General features: G+C 32.3%; 1 protein-coding gene and 1 long non-coding RNA gene across 3 annotated transcripts in view; one reads left to right on the plus strand and one right to left on the minus strand.

Annotated features, from left to right (window-relative positions):
- Positions 1-20,671, plus strand: part of LOC149487838 (uncharacterized) — a 53,929-nt gene extending 33,258 nt beyond the window's left edge. The window contains exons 1-6 of one of the 2 annotated variants that reach the window (XM_089696513.1): positions 230-418; positions 15,116-15,237; positions 15,376-16,996; positions 17,370-18,142; positions 18,486-18,615; positions 19,446-20,671. In XM_089696513.1, coding sequence (XP_089552639.1) covers positions 15,150-15,237; positions 15,376-16,996; positions 17,370-18,142; positions 18,486-18,615; positions 19,446-19,494 — 2,661 coding nt within the window. In that variant the 5' untranslated portion in view covers positions 230-418; positions 15,116-15,149 and the 3' untranslated portion in view covers positions 19,495-20,671. Of the gene's footprint in view, positions 1-229; positions 419-15,115; positions 15,238-15,375; positions 16,997-17,369; positions 18,143-18,485; positions 18,616-19,445 lie in introns of those variants that run through there. The other variant, XM_089696511.1, reaches the window with a different exon arrangement.
- Positions 20,672-22,157: 1,486 nt separating this feature from the next.
- Positions 22,158-23,033, minus strand: LOC149487842 (uncharacterized). The gene is made up of 3 exons (XR_016315702.1): positions 22,834-23,033; positions 22,380-22,559; positions 22,158-22,297 (listed from the first exon to the last, which is right to left on the minus strand). It is a non-coding gene; the product is annotated as an uncharacterized LOC149487842 (long non-coding RNA).
- Between the last annotated feature and the right edge of the window lie 556 nt (positions 23,034-23,589).

A 23,589-nucleotide genomic window follows, 5' to 3' on the forward strand; every position in this document is an offset into this window, starting at 1 on the left:
AACTTCACCTAGGCGTTATAATCTAATTCTTAAATCGAATTCGTTCATGTGTAAGGATTAAGGAATCTCACCTCAACATAACATTTTATTCTGTACTCTGATTTCCAACCATCCATTGCTGCTCTTCTTTGCATGAAGATTTTTAGAACGAATCACAAGCTGCAATGTATGTCCAACATTAATAATTTCCCAGCAGACATTGGCTTCTAGTCGCGATGTCGTCAAATAACTTCAGTTGATTCCAATCTTTTGATCGAAGTAAACGTCCGCTAGTGACCATTTTTACAATTTTAAGATCACTTTGAGTGAGAATTGTCTCAAAAACAATTAACAGTGTAGTGATAATATTTTGAGTGATGCGTGCGTGTTTTTAGTGTTAATTAACGTTCCTGTGGAAATAATTTTCATATTTTTCAAGGTAGGATGCATTGTTTTATTTCAGTTTAAGAATAAAATAAGATAAATCATAATGGTACAAAATATAATATGATCGTATGATAAGAATGATAGTTATACTATGAGATAATATATTAAAGAAACAGTAGATATTTTTATTTATTAGAGGAATTCTGTATTATTAAAATATTCGTTTTCTGTTACAAAATAGCAGAAATTTTTTTTGTAATGTAGGTATCTTTCTAGCTACTGTTTTACTAGTTGTGTATTACACGAAGTTGATTACAAGGGCACTTCCTTAATTAAATTAGCCGTAATGAGTTGACAATAAAAAATGTAACTAATTATTATAAGAATAATAAACTGCCTACCTGTATATAAAATTGGTAATACTATCATTAGCTTCTTACATTCCCATTTGCTAGTAAAATAGGTTAAATAGTGAAGGTTAAAGCTGGTGTAAGTGAGGATTAACATAAAGGAAAATCAGCCTATTAGCGTAGTCTCGGAGGGATAGAAACTCGTTTTAATATGCTAGTGCGTACCGCGATTCGAAGGTATCACTTTCATTTAATTGGTTTATAATCGTATTATAAACGAAAGCTTAAAATTCTCGATTAGAGAACATTTTTCCAAGGTATAACTAAATCTCCAATATAAAAATCTTATAATCTACCTTTAAAATGCACTAGTTTAAATAATTATTCTATACTTTTATAGGCACATTTTAACCTCAAAAATCCGTGTCAATCAAGTTCTTGACACATCGCTCGTGATTCATAATCCCAATCACAATAAAACAATGCGGCTGTCCACCGGTACACTTATAAATGTAATTTTATATTAATGGGAAATGAAAATCATGTGAACGAATGAGTAAAACCACATCTAAGTCCACGCATACCTAACTGTGATTTTTAATTGTGCACGATTAAATTTCAGTGTAGTAAAACTTTGACGCAGACGAGATAAGAACAGTACCTACTACTAAATTAACGTTAGAGTGCCATTGGTAAATTTTACGAAAGTTTTTTTTATTTTAATAAATATTCCAAGAAGGACTCATTTAAATAAATCGTTGAACTCCAAAAAGAGATGCTGCATTCCTACCTATTAATTCTGAAATCTTTGCATAATATGATATTGATTCAATTTGTTTTTTGTTTTATAGCAGATATTTTATTCCTTATTTTTCATTTGGTGCTGCGGTTCTCTTAAACTTCTTTGAAATTGTTTCTTACATGAATGTGCTTGCTATGATCTCCTTGCTTCCCTTCAATTTTGACTCATTTTAACTTTGAACTGGTGTTTATATATAAAACAAGTAGGTACCTACGTCTATATAAATCGTTGCACTTGTTGCTATGCTATCATTATCTTTGGCAGGCAGATACTGCATTGTTTACAATCTCCATAGTTACGGCAGCATAATATGTAATGAATACTGCATAAAATTGATTACAGCTAGTCTTTGCTTTCAAGTAGGTACTACTTTATTTGTTGGACCACTATTAACTACAATTCGTTTCAATGAAATAACAAGAGCAGAAAATTTAATAATTTACCGATCATAATCACACGCACTAATAATTCCTCTTATAAGATTTTTCTTAATGAAATAATCGCATCAGTTGCAATTAAATTGCAAAGTTTAATTGGATAAGTGGATACCGTACACTTTCTAAGAGGAAAATACCAATCACTATATTTGTACCTATCTCATTAATTTTAATATCAAAGGTTTAATTTATCAAATAATTATTATGCAAGTGCATTGGTTACTAATTAATATCAACTACAAGTTATTTTACGATACCGCAAGTTTGCCTTGGTTCCGGCCCATTGAATAGGCCGGCGACAATCCTTGACAAATATTTTACGCTTTATTACGATTATTGCTTGTCAGGCATATCACAGAACAAGTAAATGCGAGTTTACGAGAGCTTAGTAGCAGTGAAAAGTGACCCTGAGGTGAACTACAGACTAATCGTGAATACTTTGTAGTTTTTATTTACAATTAATTCTCTTGACGGACAAGAAAGTGATCAGCTGATTCTGTATTCTGCAACTCTAGTCTCTATGGAAAATGATTAATGAACCTAGACCCCCTTGGTTTGTAGCTCGCGACTCAACCACTGCGCAAAAGAGGCGGTCATTCAACGTTCAACGTGATTAATAACGTAATATCACCTAATGACAAATTCCTTTCAGTTGGACCGTGTAAATAAAGCATTATGCATGAACTTACTAATAAAACCGGCCTTGCGTGACCGGTGACGTCTGCCGGACTTCTTTTTTTGATGTTTACATATTATACCACGTTTTTATATATGAAACTCGTTTGCGGAAAGATTCTTGCAGTTTACGCAATCAAGGTTCATCTCCAGCTAACAACTTTAATCCTCCGTATTCAAATGACTTTTTGCTTTAAACGTATGCGGAGCCGAGATGGCAGGCTATATTTTGTGGCTGCCGTTTTTCTAAAAACTACATTGGAGTGGCAAAAAATAACGCTAGCGACCTTATCGACCAGACGATAATATGTCTAAAAAATATGAGTTGAAAGAAATAAAGCCATAAAAAGGCATGAGTGAAACAAGTTTATTGCTGCATTCTTTTATAGTTTTAATAATTTACCAAAGTCTAATATTTTACCCTTGACTCTTACTATGCTGGAAAACTAAGAGGAAACATTAGCAACTTACAGATGAAATAGGTACTACATATTACATTAGGTATTAGGTCCTACCTACTTATAAGTTATAACATCATGATAATAAAATTTAGCTTGAATACCCAAACTTGTATCTGGTATACTTGATCACTTTTCGTACAAAAAATAAAAATGGTAATAGGTATATTATTAATTGTGTTTACTGCGCTGGTTAGGTACATTAAATGTCTCGGAAAATTTCAACAATACTCATAGGTACATCTTTAGCAAATGTATGTATTTTATTTATCGTGATATCAGAGTGTTGAACTTTAAGCGAAATGTAGCAAACGTTATCCAACTATTACATATTTATAGCTTTCTCCAAGTATTACAGATCATTATGCTCAAGTTTCCATTTTACAGTATTAAATGCTTGTTATTTAATCGGTGACAGCAATTTTATAGGCTTTCTCGAACCGCATCTCGTTTGATAGTAGGAAGATACATTATTATCGTATAAATGAATATTTTTAAATATTTTTTTTTTATTACTTGAACATATTCTATTTTTGTGATCAATCTCTATTTAATCAGGGTGAAAATCTTATAAAAAAATATATTTTCGTATCTGTATTAAACATAAACATAAAAAAATGAATGGCATATTGCATGCAATATGATCAAAATTATTTTGTGTTCCTACTACAGGTATAATATAGGATTTAACTAATTGGCTAGGTAAACTATAAATAATTAACACATTATTGTAATAAGAAAACGGAAAGAGTCAATTTACCTAACAATACCACACATCGGTTAGGGTATTGTTTGCGATATTTGTTTTCACTTTTCTTTGTGGTCTTTCTTTCATATTTTCCTGCTTTGTACCTTTTATTATAACCTCGTTATTTTCTATTAGAGACTTCGTTTTCTTGAGACTGTACACCTTATCATATGTAGTTAATAGTTATAATACTGTAAATAACTACTTACTAATTAGAAATACCATTAGTTTTGTCGACCTATTTGTTAATAATTGACTAATTAATATATAATTAGTGCAATACGCTTTACTTTTTGATAAGTATTTCGTAGAACACATACTTTAAAAAACTCCTATATTATGTGCAATGTATATCAACTGGTACAGACGATATTATTATATGTTTTATACAAAATATCTTCCAATAGTCCTTGATGATTAAAACATAACTCAAGAAGCGAACAACAAGTTCACACAATTACTCGTTTCTTTTAAAAATAATAGGATGCCTCAACCAGGTGGAAATACCGAATCCGCGTCTATGATCGCCTTTACAAAAAACCAAAGTCAATAAAAACTATAACAGCATATAGCGATTAAATATACAATTAATATTCCTACTACGTCCATAGCTATGTGGCCAGGTGGTCTAGCAGTTGTCGAAATAGTCGCTGAAACCAGTTACATTGAGAATGTTGACACTTGTACAAATTAAAATGAGCCTGTTTATTTTGTATCTTTAATTCGAATACATTATATAGTATTCCTACGTTATACATTAGGCGATAAACATCTACTTTATATAATAATTTTAAGGATATGTGGCGTAATAACTGATCCAATCCCCATGCATACTTATAGCAATATTTTCGGAAGATATTTATTTTCATGAAAAATATGCTCCGGAATACTGTTTTTAATAATCCTGCAAACTACGCAGGTCGGATTTTCTCATTAATTTCGATGCTGACTCTTCAAACTTATTATTTTGTGATTTTCTTACAATTTGTAGTTTGCAGGTTGAAATAATCCTGCTGAGTTATTATTCTTGTTCGGAATGTGGAGCAATTACTAGTTTGGTAGGTACGCCATGTTAATTATCTGATAAATATTTCTTACAGTAAATAATTACAAAATATAAATTTGTATAAATAGGTAAGGTATTATTATTTATCTCATATAAATAATAATATATCACAGTATGTTGCAAGATGTTACTTCAAAACCTGAATAATGTGTAACAGCAGTAATTTCCTTCATTCTTATTACACTTACTTTGAAAATCTTTTATGTTGCAAATGACCATATTTACAGAGAAGTTTCTTCATCAAGGAACAAAGCGGCTAGTGAATATTTCATGTTCTTGTCTTATGCGACAATTTCCCGACTCAAAAGTTATTTACCAAACAAAAACTTTACGAAACAATGAATATTCATTATTACTTTGCTTGTCAAGACATTATTCTTTTTGTTATACTAACTAGATTTTAACAGTAGAATGATCTAAGCGATGACACCGACCTTTTTCGTCAAAAGTCAAACTTTCCCACAACTTACGAACTTTAGTAATCGGCTTTTAAGTTAATTACTGTTTCATCGCGACTTTGTCAAAATTAATGATTCTGTTTTTAAGCTAAATCAAAGATTTATAATGTTACGAGAAAATTTAGAAAACGCGTGACATAATAGGACACCTACATAATATTATGTAGGTATTCATATTATTTCACAATAAGGCAGTAAACGTGTTATAAACAACAAACATTTATTTATGAAATAAATATCATTCTTATTACGAGAATTACATTACAAGCTGACTCAACCTTATTCTGTCCTGTCAAAGTTATAGAAAAAAATAAAAATAAAGATTTTTTAATTTTAAGTTCCTTTGTGATCGACTTCTTTATTCTGCACGTAGCATAAAATAGTCGACAATGTCATGACTACCAAAAACCTAGGTCGTAAAAACTTTTCACCCCGAAAACGTATTCTCCTGGAGCTATAAAATTCGTTTTATGGGTATTGGCTTTTTATGTTGAAACTAGCTTTCCGCCTGCGGCTTCGCCCGCGTTTTCAAAAAAAAACCCGCATAGTTCCCGTTCCCGTGGGATTTCCGGGATAAAACCTAGCCTATGTCACTCAGAAATGATGTAGCTTTCCAACAGTGAAAGAATTTTTCAAATCTGCCAAGTAGTTTCGGAGCCTATTCAATTCATACAAACAAACAAACAAACAAAAAATCAAACCTTTCCTCTTTATAATATTTGTATAGAAATACGTATACACAATTGGTTTATTTATAAAGCTATAATAATTTTACAATCAACGCTCAACAGCAAACTCACTAATTTTGTAATTGATTAAAACAACTTTTTTCCTCGTAAATTATTAACACAGTTTCTTACAGTATTTTGTACAATGATTGAATTTGACATATAAATATTATTTCATATTAAATTTCTACTCGTTCCCTCAGAAGACCGTATATCTCTGTTATCAAATCCACGTAATTACCTGTCTGTATTGCTAAAAGCCAAAAAGACAATAAATATACGATTTTACAGCTACTTTACAGAGACTTTGTTAAACATTTACACTGATGAAGTTTTATTATCCCTTATAAAATTATTTTTTAGGTCTTAGGACATATTTATACCCCTTTGAGTTACAGTTTTCTTTAATATTCGTTCAGGCAGTTATGAATTGTCTACAGGCCTTTAACTAAAGTTTTTTCTTTGGCCATTATACATAGACTTTTAGTTCTTTGAGGCGAAGCACAATGCGCAAGTTTCAATGGAAATGCTGCCACATCGAGCAGCTAAAGAAAAAGTCCACGTGAATTCTCGCAGAGGCTTTATGGCTTGCCCATTCGGTAGTCTATCTGGGGGCACGGCAGTGCCCCCGCCAAGTCGAGCAAAAAAAAAGCGGCACGGCCGTACCATCCTTTTCTCGAAGCAATTCGGGCCTTTTTCGACCCCCTATAATTCGGTTGTGGATAAAGCAAGAAACCTGAATCTTCAGTAACTAATCCGGCATTGTATAAACACGGAATATTTAAAATTTCAGTCAATTTGAACCAGTAGTTTAAGAATGACAACTTGTTAAAGTTTCTAAATTTTGTCACTCACTGACTCACCGATCATCAAAAGTCCAAGGCACTTCTAGCAGACTTAGAAGCTTCATATTTGGAATACATATAGAGTTTAGTGTCTTAATCATGGGAAAACTTAAATATTTTGTAATTTCGGTCCAGTTTTCCAAATACACCAACTGCATCAATAACTTTGTAATCCCATATAAATATATGGGATTACAAAGTTATTTATGCAGTTGGTGGTTGGTGGTGGTATCAAAAAGAAAGGCTCTACAAAAAGAAGTGAGATCCCATCAAAAACATCCTGTAAAAAACCCAAGTCTCGCAGCTCAGTCTTTCTACCGTCAAAAGTTGTGAGATCCATGTAATACCAAGTCGGTTAATCTATTTAGTGTCTACTTGAAGGACCTTCTGTCTTAAGTTATTACATAAGTTATTATCATGCCAATATTAAAAATATTTAACGTTTTAAACAAATAGATCGACTTGGACATCGCATGAAAACAAAATGAATATTACAATATTATATTAGATTCTTTAGTCTCTCGCGCCTCACGCGATTGAAACTCTCGTTCCTGTTGGTCGCTGGCCCGTCGTGCTGTGTAGTGTGATACATACTAATAATCAAATCAAGCGATGTCCAAGTCGATCTATTTGTTTAAAACGTTAAATATTTTTAATATTGGCATGATAATAACTTATGTAATAACTTAAGACAGAAGGTCCTTCAAGTAGACACTAAATAGATTAACCGACTTGGTATTACATGGATCTCACAACTTTTGACGGTAGAAAGACTGAGCTGCGAGACTTGGGTTTTTTACAGGATGTTTTTGATGGGATTGAATTTACTCGTGAATACTGAACTTTTTACAGAGCTAAAATACTTAATTTAACGTGCTTTGAGTTTGAGATATGTTACATTATACTTTAGGGTTTTCGAATAAACTAGGTGTCCTATATTAGAATGTCAGAAATGTTTTACGTTTAGTGTTGTTCTTGGATTTTTTAAAATACAAAAAAAATTGCAGATTAAAGGATAGGTATCTTCTTAAATATCTAATTATACTTTAAATGTAGGTAGTCACTATATGTATTATTATTTATTGTATTAATAAACTACTTCTTAATACATGAAGAGTAAGACGTATGAGGATAAATATGTAAATAATACTAGTGAGAACATTCAGTAAGTCAAAGTAATAAAACATAAGGCAACAAAAGGTAATAATATTTTATTATCTTGTTAATTGTATTAATTATTAATGTGACAAAAGAATAATGTTTCTACTAGGTACTACAGAAGATTACATACAATATTAACAGATAGGTATAGCTATGATCAATAATTATTATTAAAATATATTTATAATAAAATTCGTATGTACATTTAGTTAGGTATGTACCTACTGCAATATGTGTTCATCTCACATGAATTTAGTTTAAAGCTTTTTTGCGGTATTTATTTTTATTTTTCTTTCAACTTAAGTACTATGCAATAAAGTTAGCATAATAATTTAGAAATTTCTTCCGATTAATAGAAAATAAGAAATTATAATATTTATTTGTAAAAATTTTGATGTAAATTTTATACCTTCTTAATGTATGAAACCTGTAAATTCTTCCAAACATTTCTCACTGTCCGACGTATCATAAATGATGTTTTTATAACAATACGTTTTTTATTTGATTTATTTGTTAAACCCATGGATGCGTCATTGCTAATCTTAGCCAAGCACCAGAATGACGCACCTTGACCTCCAAGTTGTCACGATTGTAATCTAAGTGAGCAAAAACACCGCTAATTACTTGAAGTTATCTCATTTACAACCAGTGATCTTAATTTGATATCTACTAGCGATCCCATCAAGATTTCAAAGAAAATATAACCAGTTGAAACGGACCTATATTTCGTGTAACTGTTACACATTATAAGAGTCGTGCTCTAAGCCTACATAACCTGCTATCAAATAACGTTGAAAACAAGAATACCGTTCGGGAATTTCTTAATTCATATTTGCTGTTTGCTTTTTATTTGATTAACAAAATATCCTACAACACATAAAAGCTAAGTTCGTTAAAATCGCCCGCGCCTCACCAAAAAGTTATTATCTTGATTCTTGACTAATAGTCACGGCTTTAGATTTTTAATAAAAGAGGTAATTCCTCAATTTGCATGCTTATTAAATTACGAACGATGATATGCAAAACGAGGTATCTATGCGGAAATGAAAAATGTTTATCTACGAAAGCCTCGACAAAATGTAAAGGAAGAGGAAAAGGGTATTTATAATTTTCTTTTCGACGTGCCGGCGAAAGTTTTGCATATTCTATGAGCATAGCACACAGTACATCGATTCCATGCATTAAACCATGAAGACGAGCCGATGTTAACGGATTAAGCGACCTGAATTCTGCTGGCGTAATTTTTCTTTATATACAGGAGGAATAAGTAAAGATCTAATGCCAATCTAGCAACGTATTTATTGTTGTTTTTGTTTTATAGTATTTATCTTTAGCTTTTATATTATTAAGCTATCATAAAACTATGATAATAAACGATATATTCGGCGCTTTAATCTTCAAATTATATCTAATAAAAATTTAAGCCACGTTATCTTAGATGAAATAAATAGGTATTATATTATCATATAATCACTATCTCTTATCTAGCAATAGAATAATTTTAGTTTAGAAGAGTTCCTGTCAAGTTTAACGAGTGTAAATAGGTAGATAATATCTACCTACCTATTATATTGCGTTTTGACTTTATGATATTGTCACAGTATTACAATAGGAAATATTGTAATACTGTGATATTGTTTTGTATTACTTTGGATAATAATACAATCAATCAATAATGCTTTAAGTGATTAACTGGAGTTTCGTATCAAGCCTTTTCTAAAATATTCGGTTGCACGCAAATAAAGTGGAAAGAGTTAACCTAAATGAAGATTTTGTATCCGTACAACGCATTTGTATTCAAAAACGTATTTACTGTGTGACATCAATATTGATCACATTTACGTGATGCATACTCTAAATATAGAGGTTTCACTCACAGTAAATGTAAAAGTATCAAAAAAGTATCGCAAACAAAATGTATGCACGATTCAATTGTAGGTATTTTGGGTTGATTTTGGGCGTGCCACAATTTAGAGTTTATAAGGTGTATAACTGGATGGTTTTGGATAAATACCATTCGTAGTATACCTATTTGCCACTCGGCAGTAGGTAGTAGTACAAAGTGTATAAACTATGTTTATATAATTTGCTTTGTCTTGATTTGTTGTCCATATTTTAATTGTAGAAGTCCATGTTTTATTAACTACTAGCGACCCGCCCCGGCTTCGCACGGGTGCAATGCTGATACTAAATACACTACAGAAAAACTGTGAACGTTGTATACATTCTATACAAAAATTAAAAACATAGCGGCCCGCTCCGGCTTCGCACGGGTATAAAATATATAGCCGGGCGGCCGGCCGGTACCGCCGCAAACGCTACGTCCCGCAATTTTTAAATCTGTAATATCTTCGAAAATATTCACTTAAATCATACGGTGTAAAGGGCCATATAGATCTATATTAAATGAACAATGTATTCAAGGTATTTAATTCGTTAAGGATTAATGTTGTATTGGTTAAAATCGCTTCGAAAATTAGCCATTATTTGTCGTAAAAAGTAAATGACAAAAAAAAATTATTGTGGGTTATCCATAAGAGATAGACATATACCATCGCGGACTTTTCTGTAGACCTTTTGAATGTGTATAATACTTAGTACATTATTTTGATAAAACTCGTAGGGTTCAGCCTGCGTTTGCAATGTAAGCGGAAAAAATGTAATTTTTTACGACATCACATTAGAAACCTCAAAAATAACAGTACTTCTCCACTATTTAATGGATGTTATTATACATAAAAACCTTCCTCTTGAATCACTCTATCTATTAAAAAAAACCACATCAAAATCCGTTGCGTAGTTTCAAAGATTAAAGCGTACAAAGGGACATAGGGACATAGGGACAGGGAAAGCGACTTTGTTTTATACTATGTAGTGATGATATATTATGTACATATATCTTCCGGTTTTCAACATACGTACCATAATATTGTATCGCCCATTACTTTAATAAAGAAACTTATTCAATTTCTATCATATAAATGGACTTGTATCCATAATATTTTCGATCGTCGCGTCGCATGGAAACGTATGGCAAATATATTCATGTATACAAAAATAATGTCACAATACAAGGAATAACATCCTTGGCGAGCACATATACGATTAAACGATTGGTAACTAGCCAAATTGAGTATATTTTACGACCTTGTTTGCTCATTTTGCTATGAAATATAATAAATTATAATGTATATTACAATAAGGGTATTTTAAGCACTTACGACGTAATGAAGAATGGCAAGTTAATTTAAAGGTAGTACCTGAACATTAATTTAAATTTTACATTAATTGATTGAAGTTACAGAAATTTATTTATCTTTATCTTTTCTTCTTATCGATGCGATGTTATCAGTATCTATTCTTAAAATTTTCTTGCTCATTGATATTGGTTTATTAAAACTAATAATATTTTATATTTACATTATAGTTAGTATTCAAAAGGCCTAAAACTTTTCGTCAGTTGTGTATTTAAATACAATATACAGAATTAAGCCTTAGGATGCGTTAGGTCCGAGAAAATAGGTGGATGTCCTTTAATTGGTGAAGGATATCCAGTACCAGCACAAAACCAGATTATCCAAGTTATATAAATCATAGTCGCCATTTTATTTTCTCCAACTCGTACTTGACCAAATACTCGCAACTGTCGCCCTCGGGACAAGTGTCTGTTTAAAATAAGATCGACTATGTGACTATGTTTGAAGCATTTGATATTATTAAATAACCATAGAGAATATATAAATTTGCTATTGAGTTACCACATTCCCTTTTTTTTCGAACATCTAGTAAGTTAAGCATTCGTAATTTCGTAGTAAATAAATCATTTATTTACTAGGCGTGACGTTCGCATGGAAGTTCCCGCGCTGACGCGGTTATTCTCGCGTTAATCTTCATACCGTCGCGTGGGAATACCAACAAAAAACTAATATTTGTTCTATATCTTCCAGTGAAAATCCCATTTAATTAAGCCGCAGGAAGCTAAGCTCAATCAAACTAATAAAAAACAGACAGAGAATAGAAAGATGTTATTCTAAACTGAGAAATTATTATTCAAATTTAGTTTTTTTTTTAATGATTAGGTACCTATATACTATGTAATTATTATCATTTATAGATTATGTACGTCAGTATATTGGAACTGGCATGACTAACCCTATTCTTATAAAATCAATTTGATTACCTAAAGATAAGAAGACGCTATCTACTATGGCCTATGCAAAAACGTTTACATTATCCAATCTTGAAAAATTGCACGAACAGATAGAAACATTGAACGATTCATTTCATTAAAAGCATAACATAACACGAACTTTAACCCACAGCATTTAGTACTTTAAACGGTGACCTGAATTTAACTGTTTTGCATATTTTTGTAAATTTTAATGAGAATCATTCAGAGTTTTATTTGAATTATTCTTTTTTGGAACTCAGTACTTAAGTGGGAAAAAGGAACCCTTAGTCCTGCTATCTATTCAAGTGTTCGTCCTTTTCTGTAGCTTTAAAAATGAGGTTACGGTTTACGGTTTATAACTTAACTTCTATAGCGTATCAAAAATAAACATAGAATAATTTGGAAAATCCAAAAGTGCACGCCTCATAATTTTTTTTTAATAAATATTTATCAATTATTATTTTTGTTTATTTAATAACAATTAAACCACATCGAATCAGACCCTGAAAAATGAAAGGGTTCTATTCCTGAGCATACTCAAGCGTAAGAGAAAAAAAAGACTCGATTAGTAAAGTATTTCGGTCGCTATCGTGTTAACAAGAAAAAGGATCCGCACATACAGACACACGGACGTCCAAGACAGAACTTTTTTAAACTGTTTTTTAACTAGTTTAAATAACAAAAATGACATCAAAAATATCATGAACGTTAAAAATAGTGTTTTTTCTTAATATGTGTGTGTATGTATTATCTTACAAGTGCAATGTATGATACATAAAGACATTTTAAGTTTGAAAAATCAGATGTTTTGCGCGAAGTGACAGTAGTACCCACCTCAACGCTTCGCTTATGAGGCGTGCAAAAGTATTAATGAAACTGTGTCGTTCATTCAATATGTAGTTTATTTCATCACACAGGTACAAAATATAAAACATACTGTGTATTTTTCTATTTTACTCATCATGCCTTATCATTTTTTTTAAAACATGAATTCATGATGTTCCTACTTGATGCTGTTATGTGTCATACAAGCTTAAGATAAGGGCTTTTATACATGCATAAAAAGGTATAAAAATATATTATTTTCAATAATACAATGCTTCTTACAATTTTAACTGGCCGTATTAAATGTACCTGTAGTCTGTACCAAATCGTCAATTCCATACGTGATGAAAATAGATGTGTTTGATTTGACTAGATATTCTCAAAGATATGCAAGCAAATGAACTTTAATGCGTGTTTGATTTGCCACCACAAACATTTCCTAAGTGCTCTTTGACTTGTAAGTGCATTTTGTAATTCAAATTCCATTTGCAAATGGCTCCGTACATGTAATGCTATTTACGCAATTTGGCTTGTAAGTATTCACATAGGCTCTTCCGTTTGTCACTTCCTCGCTGTAAGAAACACAAGGAAATACCGTAATCCGCATACAAACTATCTGTATACGACGACCATTTTCCTTATCAACCTTATGGATTCAAATTTCAATGTCAAAGTTATTTTTAAAGGACAGTCCGCTATCCTGTTTATAAAATTTTGCTAATGTAAACACTATTACATATATGTACCAAGAAATGCTACCTTTTTATTAAAAGCAACATAAACGTAATGAATTTCGTATGTATAATACTTGTGAAAAAATTCAGTAGGTGTAAGGAAATCAAACGGTTACTATGGAACAACGTTGACGCCAACATCCTAAAATCGATACATTAAGGATACTTGAACGATACGATGAACTCAATTATGCAAATAATCAAAGTTGTTGATAATATTCTGCGACATAACACTCGATAACCCGAAGTCGAATTTGCGCTAACGACATGCATCGCAATAATCATAAATTATTTATATTATGATATTGAGGACGCAAGCCAGGGACGCTTTAGATCAAAAGGTCGTTGATTCGGTATCTGAGGCACATGAGTAGAAAGACGGTCTGAGGTGTACGAGACCGGTCATATTTTTTGTCAATTATAAAAAGGGAAGGTTCACTAAACGGTCAAGATGTTTGTACTCGAGTATTGATTTTTTACAAATAATATATTTACGAATATTAACGCGTATAACTAAACATACCCATATTTTTAATTGACATTTTGTATAAATATTTTATAAAATGATATTCAACTGATCAGATAAATATATATTTACCTACATATTTATTATAATATAGTTAGCTATTTACAAAATATAGGTATTATGTCATACAGAATATCATGACACCCATTGGTTAAATTGACCCACACAGTTAGTGAAATCAGCCAAAGGGAACTGTTTATGAAACAGCCTAAAATGTTTTCTTAGTTTTGGGTTTTATGCTCGATAAAGATATCGCAATAGAAAGAGAGATTGCTAAGAAATGATTTGAATCGATTACACAATATAATCTGTTGTCACGAGCAAGGTTAAGAGTTGTTACGTGATTATATCGACGGTTCTCAATTCTTACGACAGAAAAAGTTGTATATTAAATGCATAATTATGTGTTTTGTTTAAATCTGTAGGCAAACGACATTCCTGCGAATAAATACATTGGAATCGATATTTTATTAAGGCCTTTATGAGTTTAATCATTTAGTTTAAGATTTAGCATTGAACTGTACAAGTTTCGCTTAGCAATATATTTCGAAGTATTGTGAAATTCTACGTTAGAAACCCACATACTGGTAATTTAACAATGCCAACATTTTGTTTTATATATAGCTGCTATATATTTTACACCTACTGAAACAATAATCTAGTTGAAATTGCGAAATTTTAAGTTAGGATATTTATGTCTGAGTAAATAATACACTTTATTTTTATATGAATAGGTCAATAAACACATTAATTTCTTTGTTCCAGTGAAGTTTTATAAAATGGAGCGATAATCTTCAAAATGCGGTGGTTCAGAAAGGGTGAGCCGCCGCGGCTGCTTGCCGTATCGCCTGAAACGGAACCTAGAAACACGCGGCGGTCTAGAATAGGTATGATTTATGCAAAGTAATCTTTATATTGCCTGAAACTATGATAACCTTATTAAATAAAGAAATGAAACAATATTTTATTTTTTACCCTTCAACTTTATTGAATTTTTAAGTAACAATATGTTTAATATTTTACAGATATATCTCCGGTACGCTACTCCAATCGAAAAAGTAGCAGCAGTTCGGTGGAGACAAACTTCTACAATCTAAGCGATCAAGTTATAATAGTTGAAAAGTCGCCGCACCCATGTCACCGCAACGGAGAAACACCAGTTACCCGACGCATTTCATTGCAAAACAGCCCCACTTCACTGCAAGAAAGTTGCAATTCTAGTCGCAAAAACCGCGGAGGCTCTTTAGAAAAAGAGTATATGGTTTTTAGAGAAAAACGAAATCCATTATTGGATAAAGTTAAGAACACGAAACTGTCCTGCTTTAAGTCTAATGGACCCTTTCGACATGGCGAAGATGCCGCATCTACATCTGGTAGTGAATGTAGTGCTTTTGGGCATGTGGACGATGTAACCCATTGTCGTTTTGCTGAGGCATACCCTGAAACTCACAATGAATTTGAAAATCACAATCCATGGGTCAAAATGCAGAATTATGACGACGAGGTTTTTTATGCCAAAAGCCCTATCGAATGTAATTGGCGAGAGGGCAAATCGTTTACAAACCGCGGAACTAGATGCTATAGCTCAGGTTCAGAATGTGACCGCTATCATGTTATTCCAAAGACAGTAACAAAACTATCTAAATCTAGTGATCAAATTTTTAATGACGACTATGAACCTTACGATAATGAATCAACAATTGCCATAAAACCTGAAAGAAAGACTGATAAATTTAAGAGTAAAGATGATAAGGATACAATTGGACCGAATTCATGTTTATCTGCCAAATTACGAGCGATGTCCGATAGGTATCTGAAATCATCTACAAATAAATTTCTATCAAAACTTTATCGACAGAATGGGGAAGATGAAGAGGGGGCAGCTAGTGCAAATGAAAATAGATCAAAGTCAAGTTGTGCAAATAGTAAAAGTCGTAAAAAACGAGGTGGTGTTAAAGCCAAACTCAGGAGTTTTTCATATGGCGCGTTACCTGGTTTAGATGAATTCCAAAAGGGTCAGAACTCTGTGTTCCACGATGACGTCTTTAATATTTCTTGTGACGATGAAAATGTGTTGATCCACGACTGTGAAGATGCAGATTCTGGTATATTAGTAAATGAATCAGCAGCATCTTCATTATTCGAGAATGATAGAATATCAACACGCTGTGAAAGTTCCGCATCACAAACAAATAACCAAATTCCATCTCATAGCAGAAGTGTATCGGGAGATCAAAGTTACGCGAAAGCTAGGGTTTCCCATAGAAGGAGTAGGGAAAGAAATGAAGTTCCCAAGCCGAGACCAAGGAATTCCCAAAGAGCATTATCATTAGATCGTAAAGAAATATTAAGGCGAATGCCAAAGAACTGTGATAATGATGAGCCTCAGTATCTTCAGTTAACCGAGAAACAAAAAATGCGGCAAAGGGATGCTAGTCAAGGCGATTGTGGTATTCCACCGATTCCCCCGTGTCGGAAGCCAATAAAAAGTTCTAACAAATTACAAGCGGAATTTAAAGTTGTGAAGATAATGAGAAATAGCCCGATAGACGAATTAGGCATATTTATTGCGAAAACAAAACTGTCGGATGAGGGGCACGTAGGCTACTTAGTAGCACATGTTGTTCCGGGAGGTTTGGCGGCAAAGTAAGTTACCTATCTTTATTTTTTATTGAATTATAACTAATTATAGTAAAGATCAGCGTTAATCCTAATAATTTATATATAATAAGTAAAACAAATAACTTTTTTTCAATTCAGTTTTCTTTAATCACGGTATTTTTTTTACATCGTTCCTACCATGTATCATGTAAAAATTTTAATTATGGAGTTTATTTCTGTTTATTTCATTATACCCAACATCCAATGAGTCATAGTGGCGTACACATGGTCCCTGTTTACAAGTTCAATAAGATCAATAATAAAAAAAGAGTTGGAAGTATATCTAAGTTTATAGCTAGGTTTGTAATCTGCACATAAATATTTCTTATTTTAATTAATATTTAATTCTTGTTTTCAGGGAAGGCTCGTTACGAATCGGCGATGAATTACTCAACGTTAATGGTAGAAGACTGAGAGATCTAACTATGTCTGAAGCCAAAGATGCATTGCGGTCGGGGGCATCTGAGATAGACATTGTCATCTGTAGACAAAGAGAAAAGACGTCGATAGAAGCGCGACAACGGGAACCCCCACACAGAAGTAACGTCCTTATGCGCGAGAGTTCAGTCGACTATGAGAATGCTGTTATATTAGGGAAGGAAAGAGGCGTCGATAAATATGACGTCAGAATACTGCGTCATCAGTCCCAGGATGAAACCGCTTATAATCGAAGCGCGTTATCAGCGGCGAATGAAACGGCAAGCGCGCCAGTCACGCATTCACATTTCCTGAAAGGACAGAACGCGAACTACAGCAGCATGAATAACAAACTCCTGCGCCGGCAAGTTGTTAGTTACGGTGGTTCCAATAAGGAGGGATTGACATTGAGTTGTGCTAGTGATATAGTGGACGTTGATACACCCGATGGAGTGACAGAAACTATTCCAGTGAAAAATGAGGACGACAATGAAATACAAACCCCTAATGCTGCAAACTTTTGCACTTTACCCCGTCGACCGCGAGCACCAACACATACGTATCATACGATTACATTTGAAAAAGGACACGGCAAGAAACCTTTAGGATTTACAATTGTAGGTGGTAGAGACTCTCCAAGAGGTCCTCTTGGCATCTTCATAAAAAGTATTTTACCCCAGGGTCAAGCAATAGACGATGGAAGACTGAAAGCAGGTTCGTTTATTTTATATTATAGTTCAACAATTTCATAGAATTGTTTTAAAACATTGAACGTTTGATAAGGATCGGAAGTTGCATTGTCGTTTCTAGATAAAGATACGGGTACCATAATCTTTCAATTAACTAAATTGATATTCCTTGTTGAATGTTAATCATATTATTATTTGAAAATATGATATAAACATGACGAGTGTAAACAAACTTTAATTCTATATCTTTAAAGTTTCAATTCATGAATGCGTAATAATAGCACCATTACTATAAACATACTTATAAATCGTTAATTATACAGTTGTAATGTACAAGTGGATATTAATAGAAATAATATTATTTCCAGGTGATGAGGTGTTGGCTGTGAACGGGCAAGCATGCCATGAGCTAGCTCACACTGAAGCATTGGCCCTTTTTAAAGCAGTTCGCAACGGATCCATCGAGCTAAGAATATGCCGCAGAGTGAAAACCAATCAGTAAGTGTATTAATTAGATTGCTATCAATAACTTTCCAATAAAATGGAGATTGTTTTAATTTTAACATTCATTAAATATTTGAAAATAAAGGAACTGCGGAGATATGTATGAAAGCTGTTACCTTTATTGTGATTTCAAACTGTTGAAAAACTTTGAGAAAAAGTAACGTAAAACATGATATCAGTAAAAATTATTTAGTTCCAATTATTAACATTAATGAAATTTGATTTTAACAAAATTTGCATTGTGACGAGAGCCATTCGACATTCCATACGCATCTTATTTTTTTGTTTCTACTCATTTATTACAATTTTATTGAAGGCATAATAAATTGTTAAAACTGCCTCGATATAAATGATATGATTTCATAAGGGCCAAGTACTATAACACGATAGGTACGAATGTTTCTGTGACCTCACATACATTGTTGGTTATTGCGTCAATTAATCAATGCAATTAATTGTTATTTTATATTATCATATTATTTGCTCAAGTTTTATTCAAACCTAAACAAAATTATACAGTACATGAATGTAAAATTTCTAGTAAGAACGTACAACTTGTAATAGCCTTATATAAATAACTAGCTGGTCTCCGCGGTTTCACCCGCGTGGCTCCGCTCCTGTTGGTCTTAGAGTGATGATATTATATAGCCTATACTATATAGCCTTTTATAAATGGGCTATCTAACACCGAAAGAATTGACCTGAGTTAGCGTTAGAGTTCCTGATATTAGCGGGTTTAAGCAAACAAACAAACTCTTCAGCTTTATAATATTAGTATAGATAAACATTGCCATGTGTGTTAATGTTATTTTCGTCTTTTTCAGGTCCGCTAAAGCAAAATCCTGTACAGATCTTCTCAATGACGATGATTGAACGACAAAAGAGAAGTCCTCGAGAACCAAATAGAAACAATGTGCCGAAAAACGGCATTACAAGGAAAACAAATTTCACAAGTGCACCATGACTTGACTTATTTATTAATGGAGTTGTAATTATTTCCTCCGTGCAACCAGCAAGGGAATTTTGACAAACATAGTCCTGAAAGATAGATATAATGGTTTTCCTGTTCCCTTTTCCCCAAGAAAGGTCATCGTTACTTATATTTAGACTGACTTTAATGAAATAAATAATGAACATTAAGATTAACGTGCCATCAATTAAAAATATGTATAGGTCCGATTTCTTGTTTCGTACAACATTTCTTAGAAAGCACCATGCAATTAAAACATTGTTTTTTCAGTACCTGACATACTATCGTTAGTTATCTTTCAAATTCACATAAATTAACAATTTAATTAAGAATAATTCCAAAGATATTGTTAGTTTAAATCCTCTATAACATTGTCTATGTAATTTTTTTCTAAACTATCAAAATATATCTGATAAACTGTTAGCTAGATAAGTGCGCCGCTTTTCTATGTATTTTTTTGTATATAACGTACTGTATTTCTTAATTAAAATGAAGCATGAAATACAGCAAAGCATGTAGTACAGTCTGTAATGATATAGCAAATGCACAAGTTAGACTTGTATATTATGTATTTGATTGTATGAAATTGTATTCGGTATCTACGTTATAGATAAAATATACTTAAATTTAGCTCGTTCTGACATTTAATTATTTAGATTTGTGTGCAATACTCAAAATTATATTCTCACGCAAGAAAAAAAAAGAATTTATAGCGCGATTTGATTCCAAAATGATACCAATACAGCACAGAAAGAACGAAATTTATTGAAATCTTTCAATAATATGATCTGATTTAAGTATGTAATAAGACTATGATGTAAAACTTCCTTTTGATTTTTCATATAATAGGTAGCCAGAACATTTGTAAAGAAATTATTTAATTGCATGATTAATCATTTTGCGACATATTTATTCATATAACTTCAATAAACTATATTTGACTATACAATAATTTGGAGTAGCGCATGTTTACACTCTTTTTATAGATAATAGATTTGAATATTACTGTTTATACCATTTATTTTGTACATATTATTGTAATTAAATGCAAATTATTGTTCATAAACTATATAAAATATATTGAATTGTTTTATTTTATCTTATATCATAATAACACATTTTCAACAACAACAAAATTACCTGAATCAATATAATGCATATTGCCGGTTTGGAAGAAAAGCTATATTTCTGATGAAATTACGAACAAGTACCTAATTCCTATAATGCCCTTCTAAACATCTAGATTTCATAATCTTATATATATAAAAATGAATCGCAAAATGTGTTGGTAAGCGCATAACTCGAGAACGGCTGAACCGATTTCGATAATTCTTTTTTTATTATATTCCTTGAAGTACGAGGATGGTTCTTATGTAGAGAAAACGTAAACATGTACCACGGGCGAAGCCGGGGCGGACCGCTAGTACGTAATAAATAACACAAATAAGTAGTTCATAGAAATAAATATATGACGTCATTCTTTTTAGTCCGCCTCGGCTTCAAACCTCGGCCGGGGTATATATTATATAATCTATACCTTTTATAATATAATCTATAACTTTTGAAACCAGTCCAGCAGTTCTTGAGATTAAAATGTTTTACAAACAAACTTTTCAGTCTTAAATTATTATAAGAATCACAATAACAATAGATTTCAGTAGCAACTTTAAAAAAGTGACATCTAGACGTAGAGATGTGAACTAATAAACTTTTTAGAACTCGTGGCTATCAAAGTATGTACAGTATGTAAGTTGACAAACGACATACAGTAGAATTCCCATAGATGGCAGCAGTATTCACAAATACAGAAATGCTAATAGATAATATTATAATATGTATTTTGAAGATCTTGTAAAGATGGATGAATACATTTTTGTTAACTTTTTACGCAAAAAATGTTGATAATAATTTTAGGATGATATTTGGCACTGAAACTTAAAAATATATAACATATTTTGAATACCTATATTATTATACATATTTACCTAAACTGACGTACTTGCATACAGAATACGTAGGTACCTATAGGTTTTAAGTAGGTTTTAAGTAAGTAAACACGGGTAAATCCGCCGTATTAATTCTATCTTAAAAGGTCTAATCTAATCTTAAAAGGTCTTCAATATTATTTTTGATACCTATCCTACATACCTAAATATTAAATAACCTATCTATTTTTGTACTATGAAAAAGGAACAAAATTATTTTGAGCTTTGCAAAAGAAGCTTGTAAAAGTAGCATAAATTAAGGTACCTATAAATTTAAATAGCATTGCATAGCTTACAGTAGTATAAACATACGTATAAACGATGTCATTAATTCAACAACGTGTTTTGCACTGTGACCTTCAACCTCACAAACCAACAAACATTTTTAAAACATTAGTACAGACGAAAAAAAATATTTACTTCGCTTTTTGGTCTTCCTCTTTGGGGCTTTTTGGCAAATGGTCTGCTGCTGCTCCTCTGAAATGCGACGAATAATATTAAAACCCATTTTTCATACTATAATTTACAAACAAATAAAAATACCTACTTTCTTCCAATAATTCTTTATTATCATGCTTCACTGGAATTCCAGAGGTGGACTGTCTTCCAACCATTCTATGTCCATTGAAGGTTCAAAAGAGGATTGAGCAGTGGATGTTGATGGCTGTGTTCCTTATTCCTCTATGACAACTTGAGAAGGGTTCTGTTCTTCTGCTGTTAACTGAAAAATTATTTTGCATTAGTCATCAATATATTTATTATAATCAATTATTACATATTATTAAGTATTATAATCAACTAACATCAAATGGTATGCGCACACCAGGTAATCCCTCCACCGCCACAGGTCCAATAAGATATAATACCCTTTGCTCCAAGTCATTAAGCGGTACTAGCTTATTGGGTCCACCACCCGTTGCTGAAGCATTTCGTCTTGAGTCTGCTGCTTTAGTTTTTGTTTTAGCTTTGAACTCAATCCAGTACTAATTTTCAAAACAAATTTTTATGCATTAATTTAAAAACTCAGCAAGCACAGCACAAGCACTGAGCAAAAAATTTGAATAATGTTAACTAGTTCAAGTACCTACCTGATTGATATGGGTTTGTTATGTTAAGTGTTAAAATGTTTCAAACTTTCAAGTGGGGTTACTAAATGTGAGAATTTTTATTATGTTTATCTTGACCCAACAAAAAAAGCGAATGCAAAAAAGCTTGTTAACAAAACTTGTTGTTTCATAAAAGTTACAAAATATTTACCCGGCGCCATTGATCTGGTGTTTTAGTAGAACCTTCAGCAACTGAATTGAGTTTGACCGCTACCCCTTCCCAAGCTTTTCTCGTTGCCTGGTTTGGAAGTGGTCCACCGGAGAAGCGGCCCAAAGCTATTTCACGGTGAGACTCTGCAAATTCTACCAGTATTTCTACTTGCCTAGGCGAAAGCTTTCTACGTGCAGGCATCTATTTTCCGACCCAAATATCGACCAATAGAATTGCACCATTCGACGTCACGTGGTACAACCTACATGGTATTATAATGATAATTTTTTGAAAATTTTCTCTGGTCGTTGACGTCAAACTGACAGGTTGAATTCAATTGTGAAATTATTGGCCGACATTTGGGACTGAAAAATAATCCCCCGAATACCACACGAGCTTCAAAATTATCTGGCATTTCCCTCAAGGTTCCCTGCAAACAAATAAAGTCGTCAAGTTTTTCAGGAAAAATCACTCGCGCTTCGCGCTCGTGATTTTTTTGACCTTGACTAAAAACTTGACTCCTTCATTTGTTTGCAACGAACCTATCGGAAAATACCCGATAATTTTGAAGCTCTTGTGGTATTGTGAATATTTTTACGCTGGATAATAGTAATAAAAACATGAACTAATTAGGTATCGAACTCTATAACAGTAAAAAATATAAAGTTTTCTTCTAGGTGCATCGTATTAAAAAATACATTAATTCTTCCAAATCTCATAGAACACACAAATATTTTTTCCACAAAATTCAAATGA

This window comes from Colias philodice, chromosome 6, assembly GCF_061535455.1.
Source record: "Colias philodice isolate Cphi_HAF_F1 chromosome 6, ilColPhil1 Martin Lab GWU primary, whole genome shotgun sequence".
Lineage (NCBI taxonomy): Eukaryota > Metazoa > Arthropoda > Insecta > Lepidoptera > Pieridae > Colias > Colias philodice.